This window comes from Hemiscyllium ocellatum, chromosome 15 (genome assembly GCF_020745735.1).
Source record: "Hemiscyllium ocellatum isolate sHemOce1 chromosome 15, sHemOce1.pat.X.cur, whole genome shotgun sequence".
Lineage (NCBI taxonomy): Eukaryota > Metazoa > Chordata > Chondrichthyes > Orectolobiformes > Hemiscylliidae > Hemiscyllium > Hemiscyllium ocellatum.
In genome coordinates this window covers 49969913-49981840 of record NC_083415.1, presented here as the reverse complement: position 1 = coordinate 49981840, position 11928 = coordinate 49969913, and the positions used below count along the sequence as shown (strand labels likewise).

Sequence of the window (11928 nt, the reverse complement as noted above, 5' to 3'; positions counted from 1 at the left end):
ACTAATTAATGTGATTAAACCTGTAATTTTAGCTAGTGCTTCCAAAGAAAAAACACTTTCTAAATAGTCATTCAGCTGCTGCTTTTTAAAAGTTTCCACTTGGTCAAGCATGAAGCCCCTGGAAATTTGTTAGTTACAATTAACACTACACTGGATCAATGGAGAAGAAACATGTAAGAATCAATACAAGTTTTATTTTCATTCAAATCTTGTACCAGTGTTTTGCACAATCAGTGCTACAAATATGAATTAGGGATCTTAATTACAAGATAATGTAAAACCAGTGTCACAGGATAAATTTTTCCTCCCAAAATACCAAATAAAAAGTCCATTAAAATAGCTTAAATTTATAAAAATCCACAGCAAGATTCTGAAATACAGTACAAATATTTAAGTGCATAAGTGGATCAGAAATAAACAGCCCTGGTAAAGTGTTCTTTGACTTTTTTTTTTCTCTATTTACAATAGTGGACAACCACTGGTGCTAACACCACCATAGATGGATCCTGGTCGATTCAACTGTACAGGCTTTTGGTTAATTAATACGTTCTTTACACAGCCAACAAATGAGTAACGTATCGAAGACAACATTGACATTTGCACTGTCTCTGGAATACAAGAGAATAAGACATTTTAAGTACAGGTGTAAGTGTTTCAAAAATCTTTCTTTATATTGTTTACTGTTAACCTGACCTTGGGTTATATCTGCCTTAACTATATTTAATCAGTTTAGCCTGGAACAGGCAAAAGGAATATAATGAAGTTATGCACTGTGTGTATACTCTGCTTTAGATACTTTCAATCAAGGTCTACAAAGGTAAGTACTGGGCTATTTCACCACTATTGCAACTGAGCTGCATCTGGCCTTCACATGAGTTACATAAATATCTTCTAGTACAATTCTCAGGGAATGAGATATCAAAGCTTTGAAACAATTATATTTAGTAAGGTAGCAAATTGGCTTCAGGGAATTCTTCGTATATATTCCACTACTAAGCCATGCAACTGTAAATAAAAATTGTGATTGTTCCATCTAATACATGTAATAGAACTCACCTGGTACACCTCCCAGATACAGTATTTCTTTGGAATTGGTACGAGGACTGTGTAATGGCCCTACTGTGTGCTTACTGTCAGTGTCCACATCAAGTTGTATCACATTCTTCCTTTTAATAACTATTTATAGAAAGGAAACATCTGATTAATACAAATACACCCTTAGATACATTAAAATATATTCACAGTATAGAGTCGGTTGGCAAACTATTACTACATCTCTGATCCAACCCACAACTAGCAGTTAGGAGAAACATAACTCAAAAGTTTGCAAGTGAGGCAGAAGGAAGCATAAATAAATACATAATCCCCAACAGCAAAGGGGCATAAGTGGTCCATCTTCCCACCACTCTACAAACCTCAGGAAATGTTCTGACAATGTATTTGGGGCCCAGTATGAAGGTTGTCATCCTACAGAAATTAGATAGAATGGAACAGTCTCAGCATTGGACTGACTCCATCAGCATGTAATACTCCCTGCCCATCTGATGACCGGCTTGTGCTTACATTTGCACTTAATGCTTACCTGCAATATGATGCCACTGTCCATCACAGAGAGACTGTTGTGGAGTGACTGACACAGAGAATTCCCCAGCTCCATTATTTAACTGCACTATAACCTTAAAAAAAATACAAAGTCACTGTAGAACAATAGAAATCCAGCACATAACATACACTTCATTCAGCACAACACTTGATCACAAAGAGAAGCTTAGTCTTCGATTGTGCAACTTTTAATCCTTAAATGAACAGAGTTAAACTCTGGGTAACAGACAGAAGCAGGACAGTGCCTGAAAAGCCCATGTTTGCCAGAATTAGCTATAGTAAATTCCTGCAGAAAGCCTCTCACCCTCTCTATTCCATTCAGGTCCTGGTTTAGGAAGATATTGGTCATGATAATGCTACATCTTTCACATTCTTCAAAAACATCTTAAGACATTTTGTTAGTTCACTTACTAAATTCTTCCTAGCTTCATGTAAACTTCATTCAAATGGTGTTTGAAGATGCTTAGTTGAAGAAGGATGTAATCATCCGAGAGGATGCAAAATTATTAATGAGAATGGGATGAGGGATTTAGGTTTTGTGGCGAGATAGGAGAAGCTGGAATGTTCTCTTTATAGAAGAGAAATTTGAAGGGAATTTTGATAGAGATTTTCCAAACTATATAAAGGGTCTTGACAGAGTAAATGTTGAAAACTGTTCCCAATGACACAAGGGACATGAACGTAAACTGAAGGTGAATGGCAAAAGAACCAAAGGTGACATAAAAGTTTTCTTGTAGCTTGTGGTTAGGATCTGGAGGGCATTGCTTAAGTGTGTTGTGGAGGCAGATTAAATCAATCTTTTAAAGAAACAGCATGTAATTGGAAAAGAACCAGTGTGATAAGGGTAGGAATCAGACTTTCATAAAACAAGTACAAACACGATGGCTGAATGCTCTGTTGTAACCATTTTATGATTTTCAAAGGATCTATAAAATCTTGGTAGTGGTTTCTCCTCACTTTCAATTCTGTGTAAAATATTCTGAACCCTTAGCAGACTGTGCCTTTGCAAGTATCAAAAGTAAGTATGAACATTTTTCATAAATCAATAAAAATGGGTGCCAATAGTGAACTTTTGAGTACTGACTGATATTAAAGCAAGTGTGTCACAAGTATCATTAATACAATTGTTAGAATATTGCATCAAGTTATTTAAGGTCTATGGTGTGATGATGTGAGATAATTTGGCAATTCACTGTTCACGAAAGCAATTTCATTTTATTTCAGTATGATGGGTTACATTTCCAGATTTGCTCTTCCTGGAGTACCATAATTGAGCCAAGTAAAACTTCATCGTCTGCACCTGTGCTTTAAATTTTGTTGATGTGCTTGGGTTGTTCTGAACAGTGAACTTTTGTTTAAAGAATTACTCCCAGCCTCAAAATGAAAGAAAAAAAAAGTTACCTTTCCATTTTCAATATACAAACTTAAGTAAAGGCTTCGTTTTCTCCCAACATGGCAAAGTACACCTGACAAACTCCTAGGCCGTACTTCAAGCATCAGCTCATAATCTTTACCAACAATAAAAGACTCGTCTGAAATAAAATAATGTCAGCAGACAATTAGGACAGAAAGTATGTATCATTACATATGGAAGATTGGTTCCCCCTCCCAATTAGTGAATCTTGCTGGAACATGTCATAAGCTCTTCAGAAGAATTAAGATATAGTCAGAGGGCAAAACACACATTAACTCAGTTGTTATAACTGATACTGTCCATCAGATGTGAATAATTGTGAATTCAGCATGATATAAAAGACTTTACAACCCTGAATGGCAGAAAATAGACAGAGAAGAGTGAGAATTCAGATAAGGAGAACTGAAGCAATGGTTAATCAAAGCAAGATGACAAAATGAAACAGTAATTCAAATAGAAGACTGGATCATTTTAGTTTGTTAAAACAAAATCATTACTTCATATTAGCCAGCCACTTGAGACACAAATTAGGTTTTTAACTACCTATAATTAAATAGCCATCCGCAACTGAGAAAAATGTTCCTGTTTCCAAATTTCGCTCAAAACATGGTGCCACATCATAAGCACGTGAAGGAGGATCCATAACCTTTCCATCTAGTTGGAATTTTCGGATACAACCACTGAACTTGGCAGCAGGAATTCCCTGTAGAAATAAAAACAGGCTTCAACTTTAATCAATGATCAAAACTAATCACCACATGTACGTTGTGTTTATTTAAGGATTTTGGGATGGTGGAACAATTAGGCAAGTTATCATCAGATAATAGAGGCATGGTGTGACACAAAAAGCTGTGTTTTCATCTATTGGTCCATCAAAGTTTAAGAAGGATCAGATACAAAACAGAAGAACATCATGTGGTGAGATCTACTATCCTGTTCCAATTTCAAACTTGCTTCCAGTCACACCAGCCTTTGGCCTGTCTGTATCTTCTGCATCATGCTCAAAGGATTACAAATATATCTGCAATCGAGTTAGACAATATTTTATTTACCTGAGCAATCCTCCTTGCTTTTCCTTTTGGTACTGCACCCACATAGAATGGAGCTCTGACATCTAACGAAGCTGTGACCAAAATTGTGCTGCTTTGCACTCGGAGACCATCTATCACCAACTGCCCTTGATTTCTGTCTCTACTGAAAAATACCTAGAAATTATACAATTCATCACTGTGACCAAATTCTGTTGCAATGAAAAACAAATCTATGTATTGAGTACAGGAGTTGGGAGTCATGCTGCGGCTGTACAGGACATGGGTTAGGCCACTGCTGGAATATTGCGTGCAATTCTGGTCTCCTTCCTATCGGAAAGATGATGTGAAATTTGAAAGAGTTCAGAAAAGATTTACAAGGATGTTGCCGGGGTTGGAGGATTTGAGCTATAGAGAGGGGCTGAACAGGCTGGGGCTGTTTTCCCTGGAGCATTGGAGGTTGAGGGGTGACCTTATAGAGGTTCACAAAATCATAAGGTGCATCGATAGAGTAAATAGGCACAGTCTTTTCCCTGGGGTCAGGGAGTCCACAACTAGAGGGCATAGGTTTAGGGTGAGAGGGGAAAGATGTAAAAGAGACCTACAGGGCAACGTTTTCACACAGAGGGTGATATGTGTATGGAATGAGCTGCCACAGAAAGTGGTGGCGGCTGGTGCAATTGCAACATCTAAGAACCATTTGGATGGATATATGAATAGGAAGGGTTTGGTGGGATATGGGCCAGGTGCTGGCAGGTGGGACTAGATTAGGTTGGGATATCTGGTCGGCATAGACGGGTTGGATGAAGGGTCTGTATCTCTGACTCTAATAGAGAACCATGTGTCACTGCCTCAACCATCTTTTGAGAGACAAAGAGTATGAAGGCAGAGGTAGGTGGAATCCTCATAAGCAACAAGGTGAAAGGTTATTAGTACTAGGCAGGATTGAGGAGTAATCAGTTCAGTTCTTATCTTACTGAGTGGTGGAGCAAGCTTGAGAACCAAGTGGCTGACTTGTTTCTAATTTGTATATACATTTATTCAGACATGTAAGCCTCTGTTTAAAGCTGATTATGATTCAAGTAAATGTGCACTGAAACATCAATGTAAACAGGTTTGGCCACATGTTTTTAGCTACCTGAAGTGACCATGAAGCTTTAGTGTGGGGTATGCAGAAGCTTGCTTCCTCTAGGTAAAAGTACCCTATATTTGCTGGCTGCAGTCTGGTTCTTCCTGAGCATGGACAGCACTGCATGATGACCCTGTTCCTTAACCGGTGTGGCTGGAAGTACATGTCCACCTTCCAAAGTGTATGCACTTCCTGTCTTAACATTTTTCTAAGTATGTGACAATGATTGCAAAATGGCTGCTAAACAGTCAAATTTCTAAGCCATTTAAGGCTGCTCTTAGCTGAAATAAATACACAGAATGAAGATTATAAGTCAAATAACGAGTCTCAGACTTTCATTTCCTGTTCCTGGTACAGACATGAAGAACTCTTCAGCTCTTTTAAAATGAGGACAGGGTTGTCCTTCAAGCATTACTGCTTTATGTATGAGTCTGTCAAAAAAAAAAGCCAAATATTGCAGCTCAAATCCAAGCATTTTATTTGGGTCTCTAATCATCTTAAGATTCGTTTACATTGTAAATTGCCCTACCATTCTTTCTTCAAAGCTATCTTTCTTCCTTTTGTAGGTTATTCCCCAATACAAAGCCATCTCTGTTGATGAGGAACTTAAATGCATGCTTCATCCACTGTTGGAGAAGCTTTGTGTGGCCTGAAGGTTATCAGCCATCATGATATTTCAGTGGCTGGAACTTAGTCTTCTGATAGTTGTCTGTTATGATACCTATCAAATTGGAAACTATGGACTGTGTTTGCATCTTACTACGCTACAGTTGTGTAGATATGATTTCACTATCAATGTTTAAACTTCATTCACAATTTACACAAGATCTGTAGTTTCCACTAAAAGAAGGTGTTTAAATAAAATAGCTTGTCATTGAAATTTCTAATCACAGTCAGTTGCAACATTTTTTTTCTTAAACATTTAAGATAAACTGCAATGAAGGTACAACCTTTCTTGATTAGAGCCTCATGCTGTTAATCACCAATATACCAAAGTGCTGCATCAGTTTAAAATACTTGACCTGAAACAAGACTATGATATCCTAACACAGCATGTTATATATACCCTCAGGTATCCTGTAAACAAGTTTATATTCCCAAATATTTTTAATCTCATCTGAAAGATTGTTTAGAATTTCTTTAACTTAATTCATAATACATAATAGTTTTGTGACAGTGTAATGAAGTTTATGATCCTTTCTATGGTGTTTAGATGAATGAATGCTGAGCCCATTGAAGCATACAGGATTCTGAAGGTGGCTTGATTTGGCAGATGCCAAGAGATTGTTTCCCTGTTTTTTTAGATTCCCCAACCAATGGAAACGGCCTCAAAGTACCTTTTAGCACTGAGACAAGGAGAAATTTCTTCACTCAGGAAGGATGTGAATCTTTAGGACTCTCTGCAACAGAGGATTGTGCATGCTTCATTGAATACATTTAAGGCTGGATTAGGCAGACCTTTGGGCTTGGGCTCCAATCTATTTTTTTCTGCCTGCTGCCCATATCACCAATGGTCCAATCCTGTACTTATTGTGCTCTTGTATGCCTTTCTTCCTTTATCAAAAATAAAATCTAATTGGAACATTGAAGCAATTGTAGTCTGAGGTCATTCAAATGTGCAATGGATAGAAAACTAGAAATCATTTCAAGGCCTTTCACTCCAAGTTTGCATTACTTACTGTGTGCCATTTTCCATCAGTACACTTTTCCTTACTTGGAATTCTCAACCTTTTCCCTTTGATATCAAAGAGAAAGACAAAACGGCCTTTAGAAACCAGGAGAGCCATGAAGGAAGTTTCCAGTTCATTGGATACATAGAAAAGCATCCCATGGGATGAATTACAGAGAACGTCCAAAGAAAATCTAGACCTGGAGAAGCAACATAAAGAAAACAGCTTGAAGTCCCCTGGTTTCCACAAATATACATTAAAATTATAATAAAGGATCTCCTGTGTTACAATACGGTATGTTTCTATATCCATTACTCTATGTCAGGAATTGCTCAAGCTTTCATACAAAGTTTACTTTCATCTTCATTAGTTACACAACTCAAAAGACTCATGATTCAGTACTTTTTCAGTAACAAGGTGTTAGTGAATCTGCTTCCCCCACTCCCCATACAGCATCTCACCCACATCCAGCTTCTGACCCTATCCTTGTTACCATGGCTAATCCACCTAGCCTGCACATCTGTGGACTGTGGGAGGAAACTGGAGGATATACTGGAAATCTACACAGGCACTGGCAGAATGTGCAACCTCCAAACAGATAGTCACTCAATGCTGGCACTATGAAACAGCAGTGCTCACCACTGAGCCATCATGCCACCCACAGTGTACAGTCCTTGTGGTGTATGGAATGAGCTCCAGGGTGTTGACCAAAGAATAGCAATACATTTCCAAGCCAGGATGATGTGTGCCTTGAAGGAAAGTTACAGATGGCAATGCTCCCCTGCATCTCTTACACTTGTTCTAAAGATTGTGAATTGGGAAGATGCTGTTGAAGAACCAATGGTGACAAACTGTAGTGTATCCTGAAAATGGTACACACTAGGAGAAAGCGAGGATTGCAGATGCTGAATAGTCAGAGTTGGTAAAGTGTGGCACTGGACAAAGCACAGCAGATCAGGCAGCATCTGAGGAGCAAAAGAGTTGATGTTTCAGACATGACATTTCTTCAGGTCCTGGCCGAAACATCGACTCTGTCTTTCAATGCTGCCTGACCTGTTGTGCTTTTTCCAGTGGTGGTAGACACTACCACTGTATTCCTGTAGTGCAGATAGGGAATCTGTGGGATGGTGTGCCAATAAATTGAAATGCTTTTTTTCTGGAAACTGTTGAGCTTGTGTATTGCTATATCCAAGTAAGCAGGGAGTACTCATTCAAACTCCCACCTGGTGTGAATGGTGAACAGGCTTTCAGGCATTGGATGAGTTATTGGACTCAAAATTCCCAGCATTTGACTTGTTTTTGCTGCTATATGTGGGTGATTCAATTACATTTCTGATCAATAGTATTTCCCAGGATTTTTGAGAGGTTGGGGGAACTCAGTGATGGTATTACCATTGAACTGCCACTTGGGTGGAAAAAAACAGAAAAGCAGTTTAGACTTTAGACTGAAGAAAGGTTACAGACACCGTGTTACAGATGGATTGGGTGTCCTAGCACATGAATTATCAGGAAGTTAATACTGCAGTTATAGCAAGTAATCAGGAAGGCAATGGAATGTTGGTGTTCATTGCAAGAGGGATGAAAATTAAGAGCAGGGAAGTTTCATTGTAGTTGCACAGAACCTTGCTGAGACCACACTTGATCTATGTGTACACATTTGGTTTCCTCATTTGAAAAAAGACAATGATTTTAAAAGCTGCTCAATCAAGGTTCAATCAATTCATTCCTAGAATGAAGGTCGTATCTTATCTTAGGCCTATATACACTACAATTTACGGAAGTGGAAAGTGCCCTTATTAGAATTTAAAACCCTAAGGGGACTTGGTATGGTGGAATCGGGGGAGGGGTGTGAAAAGTTTCTTCTTGTGAAGCTTACTAGAACTAGGGGTCAGTTTAACAATAAAAGATCTCCTTCTTATGAAAGAAATTAGGAGAAATCTTATCTCTCCGTAGAATTGTTAATCTGTGGAATTCTTTTCCTTTGAAAGTCGCGGAGGCTGAGTTAGATTGACGAGGAAGTCGAGGGTTAGGGGTTGCAGACAGCAGAGTGAAGTTGAGCCCATAACCAGATCATTTTGAATGATCTATTCCTGCTCCTAAGTGTTCTGTTCCTATAAATGTCAAAAGGAGATTGCTAGATTATCTGCTGTTGGAGATGGCCATGACTGGCACTTGGGTGGCATAATTATCCCTACCACTTGTCAACCTTAACTTGAACTCCATCTGGGCATTGACTCCTTTAGTATCTGAGGAGATCAGAATAGGACTGAACAATGTACAATCATCAGCAAACATCCAGATTATGATGCAGGGAAGGCCATTGATGAAGCAGGTGAGGATGGTTGGACTTAAGGCACTGCCATGAAGAAGTCCTGCAACTTCCTGGACCTGACTTGAGTGGCTTCCAACAACCTTTGTGCTTTGTTTGTCTCTAGCCAGTGGAAAATGTTCAGCCTCATTCCTACTGACCTCAATGCCTCCTTGATGCCACACTTGATCAAATGCTCCTCTAGAAGAATGTCAATTGGCCAGCACCCATTCTTTCTCTACTTTGCACTCACTCAAAAATCCTATTAATTCATCCACCAACTCAGAACTCTACTATCTTAGAAGTGATTCTATATCTCATAAATAATGCAAAAAAGAAACAAATGAAAAGAAATGTGACAGTTTCAACCGAATGGCTAAAGTCACTTGATAAGAAGAACAGTGACGTCTGGAGGACCTTACCTCATGTGAAATGAATCTGGGATGTTGTCATACTCCAGACGGCTGAGATGGGAGCCCCTGAAATAGTGAGCATCACTGGCTGCTGGCATCTTTGGCAACTTGCAACTTGCAGAAAGTTGCTGTTCACTCTCAAGCTTGGTTATTGCCTTCAAGGTTCAAATCAGATGGAAAATTGTGGTATTAAACACTAGGTGCTCACAGATAAGAAAGAAACATTATTTGTTAAATCGATGTATAAAGAAAAAATAAACAAAATGTATGCATTTCCCCAAGGGCTATTGGTTACAACTCTCATGCAAGAAATTGAATTAAACGTCATTGAACCTTGAGGTACAACATTCAAATAATCTAACCCCACAGACCTCAGAACTTACACCTGGGAATGCTTGTAAGTTAATGGACTGAGATAATGACATGCAAGCGTTTGACTCATTTCAGTTACCTGTCTGGATCTCTCCCTCTTGTGCGATCGGATCTGCTGGGGTGGCTTTTCACTGGGGCAACTGTTTAACTCTGCCCCAACCATTACCTTATGCTTCTGGAGATCTACAACTGATTGCTCATCTGAGTCCTTGCTGTAGGAGAAAATAAATGAGAAATGCACTCAAAGCATTAATTTATTGCATACGCACTGTAGAATTCCAGCGAAAACATTGAATAATTAGTACAGTAGAACATTGGATCAACAATACCTGTGCTGGCTTTTTGAAAACACTATATATATCCTTGAAAATGTTTCCTTTCAGGTATTTACCCAATTCCCTTTATCAAAGTTACTTTTGATCGGCTTCCACCAAAACTAAATTGAAATGTTCGTATCATGATGATAGGCAATTCAGCCTCTTGAGTTTGCTCTTTGATGGCTGATTTCATCTCAACCTCAACTCCATTTCTCTGCCGCTCCCTATAATCTTTAATCATTAATTAAAAACCTCCTTAAATTTACTCAATATCCCAGCTTCCATCACACTCTGTCTTAGAGTATTCCATAGATTCACGATCCTTTGAGAGAAGTAATTTGTCCTCATCTCTGTTTTAAATCTGCTACTCAATGAGTCACATTTAAGTAAAGACTGTCTTCAGGTGGTGAGATTACTTAGCACTCAGTCTAAGCTCTGCAGCTTTAAAACTTAGAATGGTTTTAAAATCAACCCCACAAAACATCTAAGCAAATCAAGGACAGTATTTCAAAAAGTATTCTATCAGAGTAACCAATATGAACAGCAGGTTTATGAAAGTTTGTAAGTGTAAGATTCAACAGTTCAGTATTTTCAGAAGAATATTTGAGTTCTGCATCCAAATTCCAATTATTTATTGCAAAAATCAACTGAGTCTTATTACACAGCTTCATAAATGGAGCACTGTTTCTGTGAATCTTGTAGGTTCTCATAACTCACCGATAAATGAAAACATTGCTGATACAACCTGTTAGGTTGGCACCGAGATCAGCCCCTGGTACACCACCAAAATAGATCTGCCCCTTCTCAATCTCTCCTGATTGGCGTCGCTTTCTCTTCGCTAATTTTGATTCCTGCTTTTCGTGATCATCAATGGTCATTTTAAGCCTTAGAGAGGAAAGCAAAATGCTGAGTCCTGACTGCAACTTCAGAGAAATATTTCACCAAATGCAAAGTGACAGGGGATGTTCTTAGGTTGTCAAACGTACAATAGTAGTTCTTTCACTGAAACATACCAAGAAAAGGTTAAACCCAAATTGCTGATTGTAATCACCTAGTGATCTAGCTTTGAATCTGACCAGGATTAACTTTCTGGTATCTGATGGCACTTAAAGGGAGACTTAAAAGGAAAGTTTAACAGGAAACAGCTATTATAGTCTCTAAGGAGGGAACTGGCCTATTCATGTATCTGATATGTGGCAATAAGATATGGAATGTTAGTTATGTGTACCAACATATTTCTATATCAAATCAGAACAGTGCACTCCTTTAAAGGCTCTATGTTAAAATACTTTAGATCCAGACTCAATGATACTAATTTCAAAAAGATCTAACAACTGTTTCAATTAACTCTATAAAGCAAAAAGAGAACTTGCTGGTTTTGTTGATGGTTAGTCTTTTGGGATGGAGCTGATTCCAGCTGAAAAGAAACTTTGCAAAATGGGAATGTCAGTTCAATTTAGTTAGTACAGGCCTACAGAACCAAAAAGTGTACTGAATTTACTATCTAATTAGCAATCTCAACCCTGAAGCTATAGGGGGCAATGGCACAAGGACAAATTTGTATGCGAATACAGTCGCAAAGAGAATAGCGTTTCTGCTTCTCAATCAGACGTTGCTGGTTGTCCAAGAAAGGTGCATCCAAAATATGAAAAGAGGAGGCAAAAAGGAGATGAAG

General features: G+C 38.5%; 1 protein-coding gene across 2 annotated transcripts in view; it reads right to left on the bottom strand.

The window, feature by feature from the left end:
* Positions 1-214: 214 nt before the first annotated feature.
* lama5 (laminin, alpha 5) overlaps positions 215-11928 on the bottom strand; it is a 299172-nt gene continuing 287458 nt past the window's right edge. For both annotated transcript variants that reach the window (XM_060836449.1, XM_060836450.1), the window contains exons 71-80: positions 10971-11138; positions 10016-10148; positions 9574-9719; positions 6853-7042; positions 4069-4221; positions 3560-3719; positions 3004-3134; positions 1583-1676; positions 1057-1176; positions 215-608 (exon numbers count right to left, since the gene is read on the bottom strand). In XM_060836449.1, the coding sequence (XP_060692432.1) occupies positions 460-608; positions 1057-1176; positions 1583-1676; positions 3004-3134; positions 3560-3719; positions 4069-4221; positions 6853-7042; positions 9574-9719; positions 10016-10148; positions 10971-11138 (1444 nt within the window). In that variant the 3' untranslated portion in view covers positions 215-459. The remainder of the gene's footprint in view (positions 609-1056; positions 1177-1582; positions 1677-3003; positions 3135-3559; positions 3720-4068; positions 4222-6852; positions 7043-9573; positions 9720-10015; positions 10149-10970; positions 11139-11928) is intronic.